This window comes from Cydia pomonella, chromosome 5 (genome assembly GCF_033807575.1).
Source record: "Cydia pomonella isolate Wapato2018A chromosome 5, ilCydPomo1, whole genome shotgun sequence".
Lineage (NCBI taxonomy): Eukaryota > Metazoa > Arthropoda > Insecta > Lepidoptera > Tortricidae > Cydia > Cydia pomonella.
The window spans coordinates 2,764,330-2,786,148 of record NC_084707.1 but is presented as its reverse complement, the minus strand read 5'-3'; the positions used below and the strand labels follow the sequence as shown (position 1 = coordinate 2,786,148).

The 21,819-nt window shown below is 42.6% G+C and overlaps 2 protein-coding genes and 1 long non-coding RNA gene across 3 annotated transcripts; all 3 read left to right on the top strand.

Moving 5' to 3' along the window:
• The first annotated feature begins 204 nt into the window (after positions 1 to 204).
• Positions 205 to 5,459, top strand: LOC133518438 (uncharacterized). Its single transcript, XM_061852124.1, has 6 exons — positions 205 to 352; positions 452 to 602; positions 1,462 to 1,655; positions 2,105 to 2,203; positions 3,233 to 3,680; positions 4,998 to 5,459. The coding sequence occupies exons 2-6, from the start codon at positions 452 to 454 to the stop codon at positions 5,276 to 5,278; spliced, it is 1,173 nt and encodes a 390-aa protein (XP_061708108.1). The 5' UTR covers positions 205 to 352; the 3' UTR covers positions 5,279 to 5,459.
• A 2,524-nt stretch (positions 5,460 to 7,983) lies between these two features.
• LOC133518434 (uncharacterized) lies at positions 7,984 to 11,088 on the top strand. Its single transcript, XR_009799478.1, has 3 exons — positions 7,984 to 8,057; positions 9,524 to 9,661; positions 10,962 to 11,088. It is a non-coding gene; the product is annotated as an uncharacterized LOC133518434 (long non-coding RNA).
• A 6,680-nt stretch (positions 11,089 to 17,768) lies between these two features.
• Positions 17,769 to 21,674, top strand: LOC133518203 (uncharacterized). The gene has a single exon (XM_061851832.1). It carries the CDS (start codon positions 17,769 to 17,771, stop codon positions 21,672 to 21,674), a length of 3,906 nt encoding a protein of 1,301 aa, XP_061707816.1.
• The last annotated feature ends 145 nt before the right edge of the window (positions 21,675 to 21,819 follow it).

The following is a 21,819-nucleotide window of genomic DNA, read 5'->3' as shown; positions in this document are numbered from 1 at the left end:
CCACAGACTACGTAGCTTTTATAGCTCCAACACACGATCGAACCATATTATGATGGATCGTGACAAGGCTCAGTAAATAGTATTATATCTTTCTTTCTTTAACACATAGCCACATCTTACGCTATGCCATGGCCTATGTCTGTGTCAATTTCGGTCGACCGTCTGGTAATGCTATAAATATAGCAAAATGCTGGCCACACTTGTTGTAAAAAAAAGCATAACTTTTTGAAGTTTCTGAAGTGATTAAATTTCGAACATTTCGATTTTCTTTCGAAGTTTTCGAAATTGTATTCCTGCTAGAAGAAGTTGTGGGGCAAGTCTTATCTTAAAATAATCTTTGAAAGTGATTAAAGTAAGTATTCTTGATATTGCAGTTAAGTACCAGACTTCTGCGCAATTTTGTGTAACGCTTCTACCGATTTGTAACGTGTGTAACGATTTGAATTTGCAGATGTCAGAAGCAGAAGATGAACGAACGATACTTGATTACCTCAACGAAGACTGCTGGCGCGCCGTGCTGCAATATGTGCCTATTAAAGACCTCATAAAGACAGAGCGCGCCAGCCGCCGGTGGCAGGGGGTAGTGCTGACGTACTTGAAAGGTAAGGAATAATTGTATGTTTCTAAACTCTGTATTCTCAGGGTGTGCTCTATAAATCACTTTAATTTACTGTGAGGCTATGGAGTAACAGAGATCCCTTACCTTCATTTATTGACTTGGACACCAGTGTTAAATTTACTCAAGTACCGACTACACAAGCCTTGAGCTTGGGGTTTAGTTGTGTAATAATGTCCTATAATGTTTATTTATTTACCGAGCGTTAGTAAAGGTCTCCATTCCCTGCCTAATTTAACATGTTCGCTGCCATGAGCATCACCAGTGGGACGTAATCTTCTCTGAGTGGCCATGAGCGTCACCAGTGGGACGTAATCTTCTCTGAGTGGCCATGAGCATCACCAGTGGGACCAAAAGCTCATTAACTCTTTACTAAACCTCATTAACTCACCTCATTGATATTCCAATGCTGGTGCATCACTGGTGGAATCACAAATTTTTTATGGGACATGGGAGCAACACTTAGGAGGAGTATGGTGGGCAGCCATCATGTTAATAGGAAAAGGGACGGCTGCTTCTCCATACATAGTCCCCTAGAAAATGAGGACCATGTTTGTATGAAAAGGTGATTTCGCATGGGTACTCCACTTGTCTTAAGCATAAACATTATTCTAAGTCTGTGAAATTAATAGATTATTACGATAAGATAATATTTTATTGTCAAAATTGTGTAAAAAGTATTGACATGTTATAAATATAAAGGTATCATTTTGCCCATTTCGAGTGTACAATATAGATCTATATAGATATCTTATATAACTAAATTTAAATGATTTAAATGAATATATTACAAAATATACTCATTTAAATCGTAATAATATTAAAATACAATGTCACATTTCCAGGAGCAGGAGTCCGTATCACAATTGAAGAATATGACAGTGAAAAGAAACCTGTGTGTACCTTGAAGCAGTCGTCATACAAGTCGTTTGAGAGTTGGACCCAAAAACTAGGCTTCTTAGTTGAGGCCACTTATTGCGTTGGTTTGAAGAGTCTAGCAGTTATCAAAAAAAATTGCCCTAACATAGAAGCCTTGAAGGTAATTTATTATTAAAATTTTGAAAATTATTTCATGCTTCTATTTCTAGGTAAAATAGAAAAGAATAGAATAATTTTATTCGTAAACACAAACAAGACACATTAAATTACATGATATAACAAAAACAAAGAAAGTATAAATATAAAGTGTCACGAAATGTCTCAGCATGTTGCTGGTGGCTTCCAGCGCTGATCGGTAAAAGATGCATAATTATAAACTGTGCCATCCTAATAGCTTTTCATTGGTTGATATGATGGCCATATATCATAAGGGGAGAGGAAGGTCATAATAAATACCTGAGCATTGAAAGGAAAGGTAGAGGATAGGGGAGGGTATTCCACTTTGTGAAGAAACATGCTTAGTAGATTGCCCAATTACCACAAGTTAAGAGTTGTCTAGAGGAAAGTCATTTAACCCATATATGTAGTATGTTTCTATTGTTTATCCAGCTTAAGAAAGTGCAAAGCCGAACACCAAAACTACTGCGCCGCCACAATCTACGTGATAACTTCAAGTCTCTGAAACGGCTCACTTTCGATTCGTGTGCTGTAAGTACTGTACTCCATACTTCCACATTTACAATCTCGACTGTGCTCTAAAAAACACAGATGTAAAAGTTGCAAAGTTTCAAAAAAGTTAAAATAGTTCTTGGAATGTATGGAAAATTTTACAGGAAACAAAGGAAACTTTCATTTCATGGGAAATCAAAGTTTCCGAAATTTTGCAAAATTTCGACGCCACATCAGTTCTTATGAGTAAATCAGATAGAAGTTAAACGTCAAAAGTAGTTTATAAATATAAGAAGTTCATAAATATTTTGTTGAAATTCGTGGAAATCCACCCTCACTCTCGTAAGTTTAACCCTTCACGTAATGTAGGTTAAGACCAACATACTCTTCACCCCACGTTTGAGACAATAGGCGTGTCCCAGGATCGAAAGGATAATTATCAAAGATAGTTATCTTGATCGCGATAATTATCGTGATTTTTGTGCCTGATAATTATCGATTTGCTAAAATTAATTAACCTAAAATTTATAAAATGCGGTATATTTCAAAACAAATATAATAAGATTGTTACATGATGATTATCATTATATTTCATTGGTTAATAAAAAAACTGGCACCATCCATACCTGGGATAATTATCCGATATTTATCGGATGCTTATCAAAGACTATAATTATCAGGATAATTTCGTACTCTGGCGGGTCCACACAGAAGGAGCCGCCTCGCGAGAAAATTGCCGCACGAAGCAGCTCGGTCGGTTTCGAGATGTGGATCCGCCTACTTGCTTGTCAAGAAGGCTGAATTGTTGAAGGAAAGTTGAATTGACCACCTTAACCTTTTCCCCGCCATTGAATACACTACACTTCGTGACCCACACGCCACGAGTTGATATATTATATGGGCTATTCACGTGCAATTTGTGGCCTGGCGTTGATGACACTTTATTACTTCATTGACGTGGCGGCGAAAAGGTTAACTTGGGTATTGTGCGCTACTTTTGATGCGGACTCTAGATGCCACAGGAGTGACAGGAGTAATAAACATCTAATGCAATAATACTTTTTCCAGATAACAGACAGCTGTGTGGACCAATTCGTAGCAGATAAAGCCTTAGAAGGACTAAAGTTCTATTGTAGTTATTCTTTGACTGGTGCTTTCTTCAAAAATATGAACTTGTCAAATGTAAAGTACCTTGAGATAGACTTGTGTAAGGATTTTGAGTCCAAACACTTGCTTCCAGCTTTTGATCGCCTTAGCGAGCTGACGAAGCTAAAACTGAGTACTATTTCTGGTGAATTTCTTGAAGGAATTCAGGTGGGGTTGGATAAGATGCCGAAATTGGAGAAGTTATATCTGGACGATGATGAGAGAATGAGGGGGGAGTGCGGTCAGCAACTGAGTCGGCTGACGCGGTTGAAACACCTCAGGCTGGCGTACCAGATGTTTGACGAAGACATAGAGGCGATAACGCGGTGCTGCCAAGAGCTGGTGACATTGGATTTGTCAGATTGTCGATGTGAGTATAATGACATAATAACATGCTATTGTAAGAAAATATTACTATTTAGCCTCTTTCTTTTTCATTTGCAACTGCATTTTTTTTTAATTATTTATATATCGTTTCTAGCTTCTGCTCGCAACTTCGTCTGCTGCGAGATTTTTTTTGGCAAAATTTCATTTGCACATACATACATGAAAATCGAACGTGAATGAAGAGGTAACAGAACAGACAGACAGTGTTTATACGTCACGCTCTCTGGCAACACCACATTGCGTTTTGGCATTTTTTATCATATCAGGATTTAGTGCACAATTTGTAGTTGCTAGAATAAAAAACTAGTTTGGGAGTAAACGCCAATTGAGTTGGCGGTTGTTGTAGACCATCTCGCCAACAACCCCTACCTAATTCCAGCAAGTAAGTAAGTAAGTAATACTTATTACTTACTTACTTTTTCAGCAAACAGAAGGTTAGAGCAATTAGTAAGTCAATACGTGTAAGTGTGGCTGGTCTTTACATTGGGCCTGTTTAAACATTGATTAGTATTTATTGTGAGGTCATACATTTGCCACTAAACGCGAGTAGCAACCTTAACCCACGATTTTAAACTAAAATAAGTAAAATTTGTTTACTTTAATAACAGTACTAGTTGTTGCTAAATAAACTAATTCGGTATTTTGTATATATTTCGCCCAGAGTGAGCCGTACCATCCGTATTAATACACTCTGGCAAGCCAATTTGGCCAGTCAGTAAGAACAGGAAAACTATACTCATCCCTTTCTTTTGGGTATTAGTACTAGCGTAAAACAAATATAGTATGATTCTCTCCGTCTATGCTTGAAATGACAAGCAGTCTATAGTTACCAACAAGCAGTTAGCATAGCAAATAGTACCTACCTATGGCTGGCACACATTTGTGTCCGACAAAACGCGGATTTTTTTTTGCAGAAACTGAAACCGATGGTTCGGTTTTACTCTAGTTTCGATCGATTCAGGATTTTTATGCTGAAACAGAAAATTCGTTCGGACATTACAAATAATACACATGTATTTTTAATATTATACATTATTTATCACATTAATCCGAATGTAGTTATTAACTACATGAATAAACAACTAAAATTCACGTTTACAGATTATTCAAGTTATTCACGTCGATTAGAAAAAAAAAACATTTTAAATAACTAGGTAAATGACCTTTTTATCTTGAGTGAAGTTAGTTATAGGAAGGTTAAATTTATATAACTACATTTTTTTATCTCAAAATCAGACGAAAAAAAATCAAAACAAAAAAAATTGGCCCTAATGTGTTTTTTTTTTTTCAATTGTGACAGCAATGTGGCGCCGCAGCGTGCGCTCGATATGGAGGAACGCGGGCGCGCGCCTCACGGCGCTGACGCTCGGGCAGTTTGACGACATAAAGGACGCCGACATCGTGGCGCTCATCCGCGGCTGTCCGAACCTCACGGTACTGTACTGTAGCCATGATACAGGGGCCGATATGGAGGAACAGTCGCCTCACGGCGCTGACGCTCGGGCAGTTCGACGACACAAAGGACGCCGACATCGTGGCGCTCATCCGCGGCTGTCCGAACCTCACGGTACTGTACTGTAGCCATGATACAGGGGCCGATATGGAGGAACAGTCGCCTCACGGCGCTGACGCTCGGGCAGTTCGACGACACAAAGGACGCCGACATCGTGGCGCTCATCCGCGGCTGTCCGAACCTCACGGTACTGTACTGTAGCCATGATACAGGGGCCGATATGGAGGAACAGTCGCCTCACGGCGCTGACGCTCGGGCAGTTCGACGACATAAAGGACGCCGACATCGTGGCGCTCATCCGCGGCTGTCCGAACCTCACGGTACTGTACTGTAGCCATGATACAGGGGCCGATATGGAGGAACAGTCGCCTCACGGCGCTGACGCTCGGGCAGTTCGACGACACAAAGGACGCCGACATCGTGGCGCTCATCCGCGGCTGTCCGAACCTCACGGTACTGTACTGTAGCCATGATACAGGGGCCGATATGGAGGAACAGTCGCCTCACGGCGCTGACGCTCGGGCAGTTCGACGACATAAAGGACGCCGACATCGTGGCGCTCATCCGCGGCTGTCCGAACCTCACGGTACTGTACTGTAGCCATGATACAGGGGCCGATATGGAGGAACAGTCGCCTCACGGCGCTGACGCTCGGGCAGTTCGACGACACAAAGGACGCCGACATCGTGGCGCTCATCCGCGGCTGTCCGAACCTCACGGTACTGTACTGTAGCCATGATACAGGGGCCGATATGGAGGAACAGTCGCCTCACGGCGCTGACGCTCGGGCAGTTCGACGACATAAAGGACGCCGACATCGTGGCGCTCATCCGCGGCTGTCCGAACCTCACGGTACTGTACTGTAGCCATGATACAGGGGCCGATATGGAGGAACAGTCGCCTCACGGCGCTGACGCTCGGGCAGTTCGACGACATAAAGGACGCCGACATCGTGGCGCTCATCCGCAGCTGTCCGAACCTCACGGTACTGTACTGTAGCCATGATACAGGAGCCGATATGGAGGAACAGTCGCCTCACGGCGCTGACGCTCGGGCAGTTCGACGACATAAAGGACGCCGACATCGTGGCGCTCATCCGCGGCTGTCCGAACCTCACGGTACTGTACTGTAGCCATGATACAGGGGCCGATATGGAGGAACAGTCGCCTCACGGCGCTGACGCTCGGGCAGTTCGACGACACAAAGGACGCCGACATCGTGGCGCTCATCCGCGGCTGTCCGAACCTCACGGTACTGTACTGTAGCCATGATACAGGGGCCGATATGGAGGAACAGTCGCCTCACGGCGCTGACGCTCGGGCAGTTCGACGACATAAAGGACGCCGACATCGTGGCGCTCATCCGCGGCTGTCCGAACCTCACGGTACTGTACTGTAGCCATGATACAGGGGCCGATATGGAGGAACAGTCGCCTCACGGCGCTGACGCTCGGGCAGTACGACGACATAAAGGACGCCGACATCGTGGCGCTCATCCGCGGCTGTCCGAACCTCACGGTACTGTACTGTAGCCATGATACAGGGGCCGATATGGAGGAACAGTCGCCTCACGGCGCTGACGCTCGGGCAGTTCGACGACATAAAGGACGCCGACATCGTGGCGCTCATCCGCGGCTGTCCGAACCTCACGGTACTGTACTGTAGCCATGATACAGGGGCCGATATGGAGGAACAGTCGCCTTACGGCGCTGACGCTCGGGCAGTTCGACGACATAAAGGACGCCGACATCGTGGCGCTCATCCGCGGCTGTCCGAACCTCACGGTACTGTACTGTAGCCATGATACAGGGGCCGATATGGAGGAACAGTCGCCTCACGGCGCTGACGCTCGGGCAGTTCGACGACATAAAGGACGCCGACATCGTGGCGCTCATCCGCGGCTGTCCGAACCTCACGGTACTGTACTGTAGCCATGATACAGGGGCCGATATGGAGGAACAGTCGCCTCACGGCGCTGACGCTCGGGCAGTTCGACGACATAAAGGACGCCGACATCGTGGCGCTCATCCGCGGCTGTCCGAACCTCACGGTACTGTACTGTAGCCATGATACAGGGGCCGATATGGAGGAACAGTCGCCTCACGGCGCTGACGCTCGGGCAGTTCGACGACATAAAGGACGCCGACATCGTGGCGCTCATCCGCGGCTATCCGAACCTCACGGTACTGTACTGTAGCCATGATACAGGGGCCGATATGGAGGAACAGTCGCCTCACGGCGCTAACGCTCGGGCAGTTCGACGACATAAAGGACGCCGACATCGTGGCGCTCATCCGCGGCTGTCCGAACCTCACGGTACTGTACTGTAGCCATGATACAGGGGCCGATATGGAGGAACAGTCGCCTCACGGCGCTGACGCTCGGGCAGTTCGACGACATAAAGGACGCCGACATCGTGGCGCTCATCCGCGGCTGTCCGAACCTCACGGTACTGTATTGTAGCCATGATACAGGGGCCGATATGGAGGAACAGTCGCCTCACGGCGCTGACGCTCGGGCAGTTCGACGACATAAAGGACGCCGACATCGCGGCGCTCATCCGCGGCTGTCCGAACCTCACGGTACTGTACTGTAGCCATGATACAGGGGCCGATATGGAGGAACAGTCGCCTCACGGCGCTGACGCTTGGGCAGTTCGACGACATAAAGGACGCCGACATCGTGGCGCTCATCCGCGGCTGTCCGAACCTCACGGTACTGTACTGTAGCCATGATACAGGGGCCGATATGGAGGAACAGTCGCCTCACGGCGCTGACGCTCGGGCAGTTCGACGACATAAAGGACGCCGACATCGTGGCGCTCATCCGCGGCTGTCCGAACCTCACGGTACTGTACTGTAGCCATGATACAGGGGCCGATATGGAGGAACAGTCGCCTCACGGCGCTGACGCTTGGGCAAAATTGTATTCTTTTGACATCAGAATGATAGCCCTAGTTAAAACATTTCACAAGTTAGACGAGTCCAAACAAGACCTTCTGTAATGTGCGTCGAACTAAGTTGCTTTAGTTCCAAATGATAATCGGGCAGCGGGAAATTATTCTTTAGAACTAAGTTGAGGTGATTTTCCAATAAAATTCATCGTACTATACTGGGTAAAGGCTCCGCTATACGTGGACAAACACATTGTTAAGGGCTCATGGCATTTAAGCAACACAAAGGTCAGAATTGAGAGTTAAAGTCTGACGCTTGCACTCGACCATTAATTGAAACGCCTCTAACAAAATTATATTGTAATGTGACGTCACATTACATTAATCTGTCCTAAATGTATGGAAGATCAAGAAAATTGCTATCTTGACCCTGAAATATTGCGTTTATGTATATTGTTGTCATACAATTTATTTTTCAATGAAATGTAAGGAATGGTACCATTTTCTTTTTGAAAGATAACAAACACAGTTAGGTTGCGTTGTTTTATCCGAGAGTTCCTATGGCAACCTCCTGTGTTCATTATCAAATCAGCTCGATGGCATCATATAGTCACCCAAGAAGTCTCAATTCAATTAGTTAGTATAATGGGAAGCGGGTCTAATTTAGAGCTAAATTGGGTCAAATCTTGATAGCTCTATCAAGATTTGACCCAAACATTCATACATTGCAAGTTAAAAAAAAAGCTCATATGACTAGGCTTAGGACTTTTGTTAGCATACCGTGGTTCTAGAATCTATGGAGTCGCAAAACATTTTTTTTATCAAAGTCAAAGTAAATATTACATGTATATATATATGTAATAATTAAGTTGATGCTTGTAAAACAAATAAACGGTTGGGGTATGGGGTAGAGAGACGGTTTTGGGCCAGAAAAAATTTAATGAAAAAATTTATTTTCTCTTACCATAGAATGTTATGTTATGTTCATTTCTATTCTTCGATCAATATTTAACGAGATGTACTGAATAACCCCAATATCTTATGAAATATTGATCGGATAAAAAACTGTATCTAACAAAACAATTTAAACATATTCTTTTGCGATGTTAAAAGAAAAAAAAAAAACTAAAATTTCATGTTCCAAAATCGACTCTCCTACCCCATACCCCAACCGTTTATTCTGTTTACTAACATAACGTAATATTTACAAATAAATAAACATGTAATATTTACTTTGACTTAAAAAAAAATGAATTTTGCGACTCTATGGATTCTAGAACCACAGTATGCTACCAAAAGTCCTAAGCCTAATAATGACCTTACGTGGCGCAAAGGTTCGATCTCCCACAAGAATTTCGCGACTTTTTCTACTGACAAAGTTAGCTCGCCCTCAAATAACGCTGCTGTCCTATTCCGTACAGGAGCTAACGGTGACGGGCTCGCGCCAGCTGACGCCCCGCCTGCCGGCGCGGGCGGCGGCCGCGCGGCGCGCCGTGGCGCCCGGCCGCGTGCTGGAGCTCGATCTGAGCTTCACCAATCTCTCCAGCAGCCTTTGTGTGGTAACGTCACATACATCTCACTTTATAACCTTCTCCCCGTACAGAAACTAAGGGTGACGGGCCCAGACAGCTGACGCCGCGTCTGCCGGCGCGGGCGGCGAACAGCAGCGCCCGGCCGCGTGCTGCGGCTTGACCTCAGCTTCACTAATCTCTCGAGCAGCCTTTGTGTGGCACCATCTCTTTATTTCCTTGTTAGCCACATGCGGGAACTACACTTCGTTTTTTAATAGAAACTCCACAGAAATAAGCGTGTCCGTTTTATCAGGCTCTTTAATTGTTGATGAATTTAATTATAATGGATTATGTAATGTAGCACGGTCAAAAGTTGATCGCGCAACGTTTTAATTTCATGGCAACGTGGTCGAATTTAAGTAATACGTAATAATTATAATTTATTTACTGAAAATGATCTCAAAAAGTGCCCGATTTGGAACTTCAAGCTTACTTCTGCGAAGTTCCAGTTACCATTCTGTCAGTAAGTGTCATGTACATTACAAGCATAAGGTAGTACCTTAGCAGCACCGAAGAGAAGATTTTGCAATAACTTAAAAACGGCCGGACCGATCATATTTGCTATAGTTTTTATTGAAAGTATTTATTAAGCGTTATTTTTACGATTTTTTATTATATATATTTTTTGGAACCATGGTTCAAAAGTCAGAAGGGGAGGAGAGGGGGGCACATTTGTTTTCTTTCGGAATGATTATTTCCGAAAGTATTCACTTTATCAAAAATTAGTTGCTGGAGATCAATATTCGTTTTTAAGGACCTATCCATTTTATCCAATGACCTATAAAACCATTCTGTATGGGAGGTAACACAAAATATATTTTATTGTACTTTTTGTTTCGCCGTTCTGTCGCCAAGTATGATTTATTTATTTAAAATTTGATTCAGGCAACAAGGGCCATATTACAAATACCTTACAGACTAACATACAATATACATTTTATAAAATTACACTATCCATGTATTAAATCCATGTATGTTTGTCTTGTATTTATGTATCCATGCCAAATTGCAGCTTTTTAGGCAGACTGACATGGCGGAGCTATAAGGGCTCCTAGTTGACTACGGAACCCTAAAAAACGAAGTATAATGGTGACCAGACAGTTGACGCGGAGATTACGGGTACGCGCGGCACCCCACCTCGACCTCGGAATATATCAACAATGTTATTATCCAGAGAGGAAAATGGGGACTACGTTCGTATAAAAAGGCGGTTTCATAGCCAGACCAAGATGCCATAATTTCATAGAAGATTGACGTTTAAACTTAAATGCTGTTTTTTTGTTTGCAGGAAGATACCGATGCGGACGGACCATATCTCGATGTTTTGAGAAAGAAGTATAAAGGCTTGGATATAATATTCTTTTAATTTTTGTTAATTTTAAGCTAAGCTAAATATATATGTCAATAAAAACTAATATCGTTGTTTCTTATTGTGTTAAGGACGATGTTACGGTTTTGCTTGTATTAATAGGGAGCATGCATAAACTGCAGCACAGGAGACGTCAGATTTTTGGCGCGAGGTGTAAATGTAAAGTTTATGCTTCACTACTACACTTCACTAATTGGTCACTTTTCTTACCCTTCGTATGTCTAACAATATTCTTCTAAAAAATGTTATTTTAGAAGAACATTATTAATTTGTGTATGTCAATACAACCTAACACCGTTGATTGATAAAGAAGTACAAAAGCTTAGATTCAAAATTCTTCTATTATACATATGTTACTTTAAGCAAAGTTAAATAGTATATGTTAATACAACCAAATATCGTTGTTTGAGAAAGAAGTACAAAGTTTTAGTTATAATATTCTTCTAAAATATGTTATTTTAGAAGAACATTATTAATTTGTATATGTCAATACAACCTAACACCATTGATTGATAAAGAAGTACAAAAGCTTAGATATAAAATTCTTCTATAATATGTTACTTTAAGCAAAGTTAAATAGTATATGTTAATACAACCAAATATCGTTGTTTGAGAAAGAAGTACAAAGTTTTAGTATTGTTGTATATGTCAATACAACCTAACACCATTGATTGATAAAGAAGTACAAAAGCTTAGATATAAAATACTTCTATAATATGTTACTTTAAGCAAAGTTAAATAGTATATGTTAATACAACCAAATATCGTTGTTTGAGAAAGAAGTACAAAGTTTTAGTTACAATATTCATCTAAAACGTGTTATTTTAGAAGAACATTATTAATTTGTATATGTCAATACAACCTAACACCTTTGATTGATAAAGAAGTACAAAAGCTTAGATATAAAATTCTTCTATAATATGTTACTTTAAGCAAAGTTAAATAGTATATGTTAATACAACCAAATATCGTTGTTTGAGAAAGAAGTACAAAGTTTTAGTTACAATATTCTTCTAAAATGTGTTATTTTAGAAGAACATTATTAATTTGTATATGTCAATACAACCTAACACCATTGATTGATAAAGAAGTACAAAAGCTTAGATATAAAATTCTTCTATAATATGTTACTTTAAGCAAACTTAATTAGTATATGTTAATACAACCAAATATCATTGTTTGAGAAAGAAGTACAAAGTTTTAGTTAAAATATTCTTCTAAAATATGTTATTTTAGAAGAACATTATTAATTTGTATATGTCAGTACAACCTAACACCGTTGATTGATAAAGAAGTACAAAAGCTTAGATATAAAGTTCTTCTAAAATATGTTACTTTAAGCAAAGTTAAATAGTGTATGTTAATACAACCAAATATCGTTGTTTGAGAAAGAAGTAAGTACAAAGTTTTAGTTACAATATTCTTCTAAAATGTGTTATTATATACGTTTGAGAAGTAGTACAAAGGCTTAGATACAATATTTTATTATAACCAAAGTTAAACGGTATATATCAATACAACCTAATATCGATGTTTGAAAAAGAATACCAAGTTTTAGATGTAAAAAAGTACAAAGTTTTAGTAACGCTATCGTCTTGGCTCGTCTCAATCATTTTTTGTCAAGTTCTTAAATTCGTCCCGTTCTGCTTTCGTCACCCATTCTTCATTCGTCACTTTCGTGAGTCGTCGTCTTCCATATCATCTTTGGTAATCTTTGTTGTTTGTCTATTTCTTATTCCGGGTCATTTCGGTATTCGTCAACATCTTCTTTGGGCATGTTCGATGTTAGTCTATGTTGTTTTTAGACTCACTCGTTATTTGTCCTGTCGTTTTTGGTATTATTCTAAGTTGGTATTTTTCTTATTTCGCCTCTTTTGGAATTTATATATTTCTTTGTTGGACACATTCTCTATAATAGTCAGACCAAGCTAAGTTGGCAACGATATTGATAAACCAGCCTGTGCAATTGGTAAGTAAACGTCATAGTTTCATAGAAGTTTGACATTTAAAATAATACTTGCACTGTCACTGTCAAAATTGCTGCCAATTTATCTTGGTCTGACTCTAATCTCGTTCGATATGTATCAGGAAATGAAGACATGACGTTTCTTGTTTATGGCTCCCTACATTACCTCTTGCTCTAGGCTAGGAAAAGACAAACCAAAAATATGACCAAAGGTGACAAAGACTACCAGTGAAAGTGACAAATGCAGAATGAGATGAATTAAGAACTTGTCAAAAACGGAATAGGTCCAACAACGAATTTACGAATAACGATTGAGTCTAAAAACAACATAGACAAACATCGAACATGCCTAAAGAAGATGTTGACGAATACCGAAATGAGCCGGAATAAGAAATAGCCGACCCACGAAAGTGACGAATGAAGAATGAGTGACGAAAGCAGAACGGGACAAATTTAAGAACTTGACAAAAAACGATTGAGGCGAGCCAAGGCGATACCTTAGTAACAATATTCTTGTAAAATGTGTTATTTCAGAAGAATATTATTAATGGGTTCCATAGAACCTAATATCGTTATTTGAAAAAGAAGTACTAAAGTTTTAGATGTAATACATTCGTCTAAAATATGTTATTTTAAGCAAATATAAATGGTATATATGTCAATACAAGTCAATATCGTTGTTTGAGAAAATAGTGCAAATGCTTAGATATAATATTTTTCTAAAATATGTTATGTCAATACAAGCTAATATCGATGGTTGAGAAAGCAGTACAAAGGCTTAGATAATTATAATATGCTTCTAAAATATCTTGTTGTATGCCAAGTTAAATATTTATGTCAATAAAACAATATGTAGTTGCTGCTTTTTTAACTGGGACTAGCCTGGGGCAGAAATTCTGGTCAGCTTCCCGGGCGATAACTCGTAAATTGGTTATTAATGGGTTATTGTTATATTATAGTGAAGCCCCGTGAACGTCAGCGGCCGCTACGCTGATGGGTTGATAAAAGACATCTAACCTAACCTAATCATATATAGTCTGTCAAACAACTTTGTCACTAGAAAAAGTCGCGTAATTCAAATTTTCTATGGGACGATAAACCTTCGTACCTAAATTTTTAAATTTGCCGCATTTATCTACTGCATATCTACTGACTGAAATGGCTTCACAATGTTGACAGACGGTTTATTGACACCATTTACGTGCCAATGGAATTTCAACTTTAGCATTCCGGTTTAAGACTGAATTCAGATAGCACTTTCGGGAAATGTGACTTGTCTTGAAATTAATCATTAAATCTGGATTAATTGGAATATTCATATTTGTTTTATTTTGGGAAAACCTTGTTGATTGGTGATTGTAAGCCGATTTCTTAATGTGGCAACACTGCAGCTTGGTCAGCTGTGCAAATCGGCTTCCTACCCTAAAGTCAACCCAGGGTACTATGGAGTGTGGAATTAAAAGCAGTGAAATCTCTTATGGCAGAACTGTTGCAAGTGTCCAGCTGTCAGCTATAAATAATAGTTCCAAATCTCTCCAGAGTAGCTAAGAACCTAGGCGTTATTGACGGAGTGAAGTGCGCTGTCTATGATTTGATTTTTCAAGTATTGTAGCGCGACCTATTTAAGGTTTTTTGATGACACGTTTTGGTACTTGGAGATTCCATTCCTTACCTCCACCATTCATACAGGGTACACTAAGCGACAAATGTCACACGACTAGGCTTGCCAGGTGCCCGGCTTTAGCCGGACATGTTTGGCTTTTTGCGGTCGCGTCCGGCCAAATATGTACGTGTTCGGCCTGTCCGGCTTTTGTCAGGCTTTTTGTCAGATACTTTTTTCAACAGCCCAGCTGTAAAAACATTGTTTGTCAATAAAAAAAACATGTCCGGCTTTTAGGGCAAAATATCCGGCGTTATATAGTGCGCAGTCCGGCCTTTGCATTTTATGGCCTGGCAACCCTACACACGACACGTGTCGTGTCATCAGCAACGTCGGGTGACATTCGGGTGAAGTGGCGTGACGTTGCCCGGACTTCGCTCGACAATCGACATGTCTGGCGACATCGCACGACACGTGTCGCCATAAGGCGCGGTCAGTCAGCATATCTCTTTCTCGCTCTCACCTTTCGGTACGTTACGTTCTCTAATATTCAATGTTTGCATTTGAACTATTTTTAGGGTTCCGTAGCCAAATGGCAAAAAACGGAACACTTATGGATTCGTCATGCCTGTCTGTCCGCCCGTTTTGGCTGTGACATCCACTTTTTTCCGAAACTATAAGAACTATACTGTTGAAACTTGGTAAGTTGATGTATTCTGTGAACTGCATTAAGATTTTCACACAAAAATTGGAAAAAAATAATAATAAATTTTGAGAGTTCCCCGTACTTAGAACTGAAACTCAATTTTTTTTTTTCATCAAACCCATACGTGTGGGGAGGTGTGGAGTATCTGTCGATAGGTCTTCAAAAATGATATTGAAGTTTCTGATATCATTTTTTTTGGAACTGAATAGTTTGCGCGAGAGACACTTAAAAAAAAGTTTAAGTGGTAAAATGTGTCGTCGTCCCCCCCCCGTCCCCCCGTCCCTGTAACTTCTAAAATAAGAGAATGTGTCCAGCTTTGGCCTTGTATTCTATAAGATTTTCTCGTATTTACTGTGGCAACACCAGCTCACAGTTGGAATTTGAATATTGCTCTGTCATAGACACGTCAGTGTGTCATCAACCTACCACTAGTTAACACCGTATTTCGTCGTTCTCGCTAATTCTCGCAACTTATTGAAAGCACTACTGCCAATCACGTCTCTAGCATTTAGACTCAGTGTTGTGTGGACGAAGGGCACCAGGCACATCCGAAGTGGAAAATCCGAGGTCTAAGTTGGACGACTCAAGGTAACGGTTCTGAGCTTACTTCTAGCTGGCGACAAGGACAGCCAGAATCACCACCAGCGGTCTTCAACGGCGACCAACGATTCAGCCCCACAACTCCCGGACTGAAAGGTAACTTCGCCCTACACTATTTCACATTTTAGTTTTAATTTAATATTCTAATCTTAATATCTCACAACTTTCTTGCTCAACCGGCCCCTAAATTTCATTCCCTATCGCCCCCCTTTTTCGAATTACAGTCCACTCTCTCGCTATTGAACATTTTGGTCCTTCGAGCCGGATAATTTGAAAAGTGACCTTTGGTTTTTCGTTTCTCGTTGTTTGTTGCTTATTCGAATTTGTTTGGTCATATCATTTGTTTAATTCAAAATTTAGGGTACACTTATAAAAAAGTCGAGGGTAAGCAAGAAAGTTGGTGGCCGTGTAGTAGTGCTTTTAGTAAATCATTCGTTCACTCATGGTTAATATTGCTGGCAACATTCTCATAGTTGTCAAGGGTTAACGTCAACTGTCAATGTCACTAGTATCAGTCAGTCATCAGTCAGTAGTACTTCGTTTTTATTGAATTAATTTTGCAATTAAGTTTGAGTTTTTCGCCGTTTTAGTGTTTTTAATTGCACTTAAAACAATATGAGTGTACATGGTGATAGTGACACGGATCCCGCGACAGTAGACATGTTCCATGTCGCGCGAGGTTACGCTATTTTTCGGTTAGAAAATATTGAGGGTTCCGACTTGAAAGGGTATGATGAATCAGACATTAAGGATATAGAAAAGGACTTTCACAAAGCACAACTACGGATTTTACGTCCACTGAAACCTGAAAAACGTGTGGAGGAGTATGAAGTCACCAAGGAATTTGAAAGTAAGCTAAAATCCGTAAAATGTAGGTTGAGACAAATGGCTAGAAGTGAAATAAGTGATAAGCCTGAAGTGAAATCTTTAACGCTTGAGAATAATTTAGCTAAGCTTCCAAAAATATCGATTACGCCTTTTGATGGGAAACTGGAAAGTTGGGTGTCTTTTAAGGAGCTTTTTGATTCCCTTATACATAGTCGGAGCAATATTAGTAATGTGGAGAAATTGCACTACCTTCTATCAAGCGTTCAGGGTTCCGCACATGATTTAATAAAAAGTTTTCCTTTGTCAGGTGACAATTACAGCAGTGCATATGAAACACTGTCCAACTATTATGATAGGAAGAGGCAAATTGCGGTCATGTACTATGAAAAACTGCTAAATTGTGAGCCAGTCAAAACCAAAATGGATTTGGAAAGGGTTTTTAGAACTTTTAATGAGAATTTAACTATTTTGTCAAAATTTAACCTCCCCGACAAGAATTTTATGTTATATTATTTGCTTTGGGCAAAGTTAGATGTCGCTACCCGAGAAGCATTTGAGTTACAACTCGCTTCCAATACTGAAGTTCCAAAGTTTGAGGAATTAAAAAACTTTATTGAAAAGCGGAGCAGGGCTTTGGAAAACTCCAGTGTTAGTGTTAGGCCTCAAGTTCAGAATGTTAAACCGTTAACCAAAAACAAAACGGCCCTTGTCGTTTCGACTACATCAACACAGAGTTGTGTTTTTTGTTCGGGTCAACATAGTCTCGATAAATGTAACAAGTTTATAAATCTCAATAATGATGGCCGGTTTAATTTCGTTAAGGAGAAGGGTTTGTGTATTTTATGTTTCTCAAATGCACATAGGGTGAAAACTTGTCGAGCTTCTCGCTGTAGTGTGTGTAATCGCTCGCACCACAACTTATTGCATTTCACAAAGAGTGTGGAAGCACCCACGGGCACAGAGATTGCTACTGCACCGCCTAGCAATGGCATGAGCAGTAGTAGTAGTAACACGGTTTTAGCTGCTATGGCGGGAGATAATACAATCTTCTTCGCTACTGCCCAGGTGTTAATTCGGGACAGTTCTGGTGTCTTCCGCCCAGTGCGGGCGCTCCTGGATGGTGCTAGTGTATGCAATTTCATGTCGAAATCCTGTGCAGAAATGCTAGGGTTTGAAACTTCTGGCCAACACACCGTGTTTGGCATTGGCAATTCGCCATATCAAACATTTGGCGCACTATCATGTGAGGTCAAGCCAATGGGAAATGAACCCTCTTCACTGAGTACTAAACTTGAAGCTTTCGTTTTGTCGCCGGTATGTGCCGACCAACCTCCTCAACCTGTCGATTCGTCGGGGTGGTCGCACATCAGGAATTTATCGCTGGCTGATCCTGGTTTCGCCCGTCCGGCGCCGGTGGACCTGTTACTTAACGCACAGGTCTTCGTTTCGTCGTTGTTGCCCGGTATACGGCGTGGGGAGCCTGGACAGCCTACTCTGTTGAAAACCATCTATGGATGGGTCGTTATGGGTGAGTGTGACGGGAGTCAGCTCACAACAAGCGCTCTCGTATCGTATCGTAACAATAAAAATCATTGTTTTTTCGTGTCGAGTCCTTCGCAGATTTTGTCGCTTGATGATTCTATAAAAAAATTTTGGGAATTAGAAAACGTTAGTTCTCCGACTAAACCTTTCGTATTTGAGGAGGACCAACGCTGCGAGGACTATTTTCTTGAAAAATACTATCGCAATGAAGAAGGCAGGTTCGTAGTTCCACTACCATTTGTCGATCCCGCGAACAAACCTACCTTCCTCAATTCGCGTGAAATTGCTCTCAAGCGGTTCACGTCGTTGGAACGCAAGTTGAACTCCAACCCCGAGTTCAAAAGGGCGTATGTGGAATTTATGGATGACTATGAGGCTCGTGGTCACTTGGAAGAAGTGGAACCTCCTTCCACAAGTGAAGGCCACTTCTATTACATACCTCACCATGGAATTCTGCGCGATTCCGTCACCACTCCTCTTCGCGTGGTTTTCGACGCAAGCGCTAAGGACGCCAACGAGGTGTCTTTGAACGCTACTCTTCTCGCTGGGCCCAAGCTTCAGACCAACATTTTCGATCTGCTCACACGTTTTCGCTGGCATGCCGTCGTCTTCACAGGTGACGTGAAACAGATGTACAGGCAGATCCTGGTCTCTGATGAAGACGCTGAATTTCAGCGCATTTTGTGGCGCCCTTCTGCTGTCGGTCCTGTGCGCGACTACCGTCTTAAAACGGTAACCTACGGGGTTTCTGCTGCGCCATTCCAAGCTCTTCGTACAATGGCTCAACTTGCCAGTGATTCTGCAGCCGCATACCCAAGTGGTTCAACTGTTCTCGCTCGTGACATCTACGTCGACGACGTCGTCACCGGAGCGGATTCTGTCGAGCAGGCGCGTTTACTTCAGGTGGACCTTACGAAAATATTGTCGTCGGGGGGTTTCCACCTCAGGAAGTGGACCTCCAATAGTAGTGAGTTCTTGGAGAGTCTTCCGTCTTCTGATCTGTACTCGGAAGACTTTAAACATTTCGAAGAAATGACTGACATTTCTCTAAAGATATTGGGCTTGCTATTGCAACCTCAATCAGATTCTTTCCGGTTTCGTGTCGCCGCTGCTCCTAACGGTCGGTGCACCAAGCGCACCATTCTGTCGGAGATAGCTAGAATCTTCGATCCATTAGGTTTCCTCTCGCCTGTAACATTTCTCGCCAAGTATCTGATGCAATTGCTTTGGGTTTCGGGCGTTTCCTGGGATGGAGATGTCCCGGAAAGCATCAGGCTGGAATGGCAGGAATTCAAAACTCAACTCTCGTCGCTGAGTGCTGTAGCTGTGCCACGCCGTTTAGTCGGGAAATTCGACGTGCTACATCTCCACGGATTTTGTGACGCGTCAGAACGTGGCTTCTGTGCCGTAATCTACTGCCGTACAGTAACTGAGGAGGGTGACGTCGACGTACAGCTCGTGTGTGCTAAGTCCAAGGTCGCGCCATTGCGTAAATTGTCGGTGCCGCGTCTCGAATTGCTCGCAGCGGTTCTGCTGTCTGACTTGATGGCTTCGGTCGTGGAGGCTTTGAAGCCTTTCCACTCGGTAGACAGAATCTTTGCATGGTCGGACTCAAGTGTGACGTTGACCTGGATTAAGTCGTGTCCGTCCAGGTGGAAAACGTTCGTGGCCAACCGTGTGAGTCATATCCAAGACGTTATTCCTCCCGATTCTTGGCATCATGTCAGAACCACTGACAATCCAGCCGACTGCGGATCGCGTGGTTTGCTTCCCCAAGATTTAGTCAACCAAACTTGCTGGTGGAGCGGGCCTGATTGGCTCAGGCACCCCACTGAGAGCTGGCCTAAGTCAGTGCTGCCGCCAGATAGGGACGTTCTCCATGATGAGCAAAAGATTACAGTCCTCGTAGTGTCCAATGACAATGCACTAATCGACAACTTACTGGAGAAGTTTTCGTCGTTAAGAACACTTCAATGTGTTTTAGCCTATTGTTGTCGCTTCGCGAATAACGCGAAGAACCGAAAAACGCCCGGGAAGTGGCTACGCGGTCCTTTAACATCTTTCGAAATAAAGCAGGCACTCATGGTTATTGTACGTTTCGTGCAGCAGCGCAGCTTCGCTCAGGAAATCGAAATCATTTTGAACAATCATTCGAACTCTCTCCCAAAAGCGTTCAGAAGACTGTCCCCATTCATGGATGACGCGGGTCTCTTGAGGGTGGGCGGTCGCCTGTCGCGAGCTTCTCTCGACTTCGATGTAAAGCATCCTTTGCTTCTACCTCGCGACAATCGGCTGACCTTCCTTCTTATCGATGATTATCATAAGCGGTTCATGCATCCAGGCATCCAAACACTTCATAACTTGCTAGCGCAACATTTCTGGATTATGTGTCCGAAACGGGCTATTTATGCAGTCGTATCGAAGTGCATGAAGTGCTTTCGGGTGCGGCCACCGGGTGCTCCTGCGCCATTCATGGGCGACTTACCATCGTATCGAATATCCCAACTGAAGGCTTTCTCGAGCGCAGCGGTTGACTTTGGTGGGCCTTTCGACATCGCTCTCGGTCGCGGACGTGGTAACAAGACGTACAAAGGTTATATTTGCGTCTTTGTCTGTACCGCAACAAAGGCCATTCATGCCGAGCTCGTCACCGAGTTGTCCTCGGATGCTTTTCTCGCCGCACTTCGGCGTTTCGTCGCTCGTCGTGGTCGGTGCAGCCGGTTAGTGTCTGACCAAGGTAAAAATTTTGTCGGTGCGAACAACATCCTGCAACGCTTAGTGAAGGATGCTGCCGCACACCATACAATCAACTTCGAGTTCAACCCGCCGGGTAGCCCACACTTTTCAGGACTCGCTGAAGCTGGAATTAAGGCCGTTAAAACACACTTGTCGCGTGTCGTCGGGAACCAAAGGTTGACATACGAGGAGTTCTCGACGATCTTGGCCCAAGTCGAGGCTTTACTCAACTCAAGGCCACTAACTCCTCTCAGCACCGACCCCAACGACCTGTCGGCCTTGACACCGGGTCATTTCCTCACCACGGAACCCCTATCGGTCGTACCTGAGGAAGACTTCTCAGACGTTCGGGTTAGCCCTCTCCAACGCTGGAAGTTGCTTCAGAAGATGCACCAGGACTTCTGGAACAAATGGTCGAAGGAGTATATGCATACTCTCCAGCAGCGGATGAAGTGGCACGACAGACACCCTAACGTCCAAGTTGGCACACTTGTGCTCGTTGTAAACGAGCAGACGAGCCCAATGAAGTGGCCCCTGGGTCGCATTATCGACACACACCCCGGATCTGACGGGATCTGTCGTGTGGTTACTGTGCGCACTGCCACAGGGTTGTACAAACGGCCTGTGGTCAAGCTGTGTCCACTACCTGCGTAGTCGCTTTAATGCACTACATTTGTGTCGTCCCTTCTTCGTTTAGCTTTAATATTATCGCACTTGTTTCACTTTTACTGTTCTTTTCGCTTAGTCAAAATACAAATGCATTTTGGTGGGCGGAATGTCCAGCTTTGGCCTTGTATTC

Coding starts and splice junctions, on each gene's coding strand:
- LOC133518438 (XM_061852124.1), top strand. CDS start 452: ATGTCAGAAGCAGAAGATGAACGAACGATACTTGATTACCTCAACGAA. Junction 1,656..2,104: donor CTAACATAGAAGCCTTGAAG/GTAATTTATTAT, acceptor TTGTTTATCCAG/CTTAAGAAAGTGCAAAGCCG. Junction 3,681..4,997: donor GGATTTGTCAGATTGTCGAT/GTGAGTATAATG, acceptor CAATTGTGACAG/CAATGTGGCGCCGCAGCGTG.
- LOC133518203 (XM_061851832.1), top strand. CDS start 17,769: ATGGCGGGAGATAATACAATCTTCTTCGCTACTGCCCAGGTGTTAATT.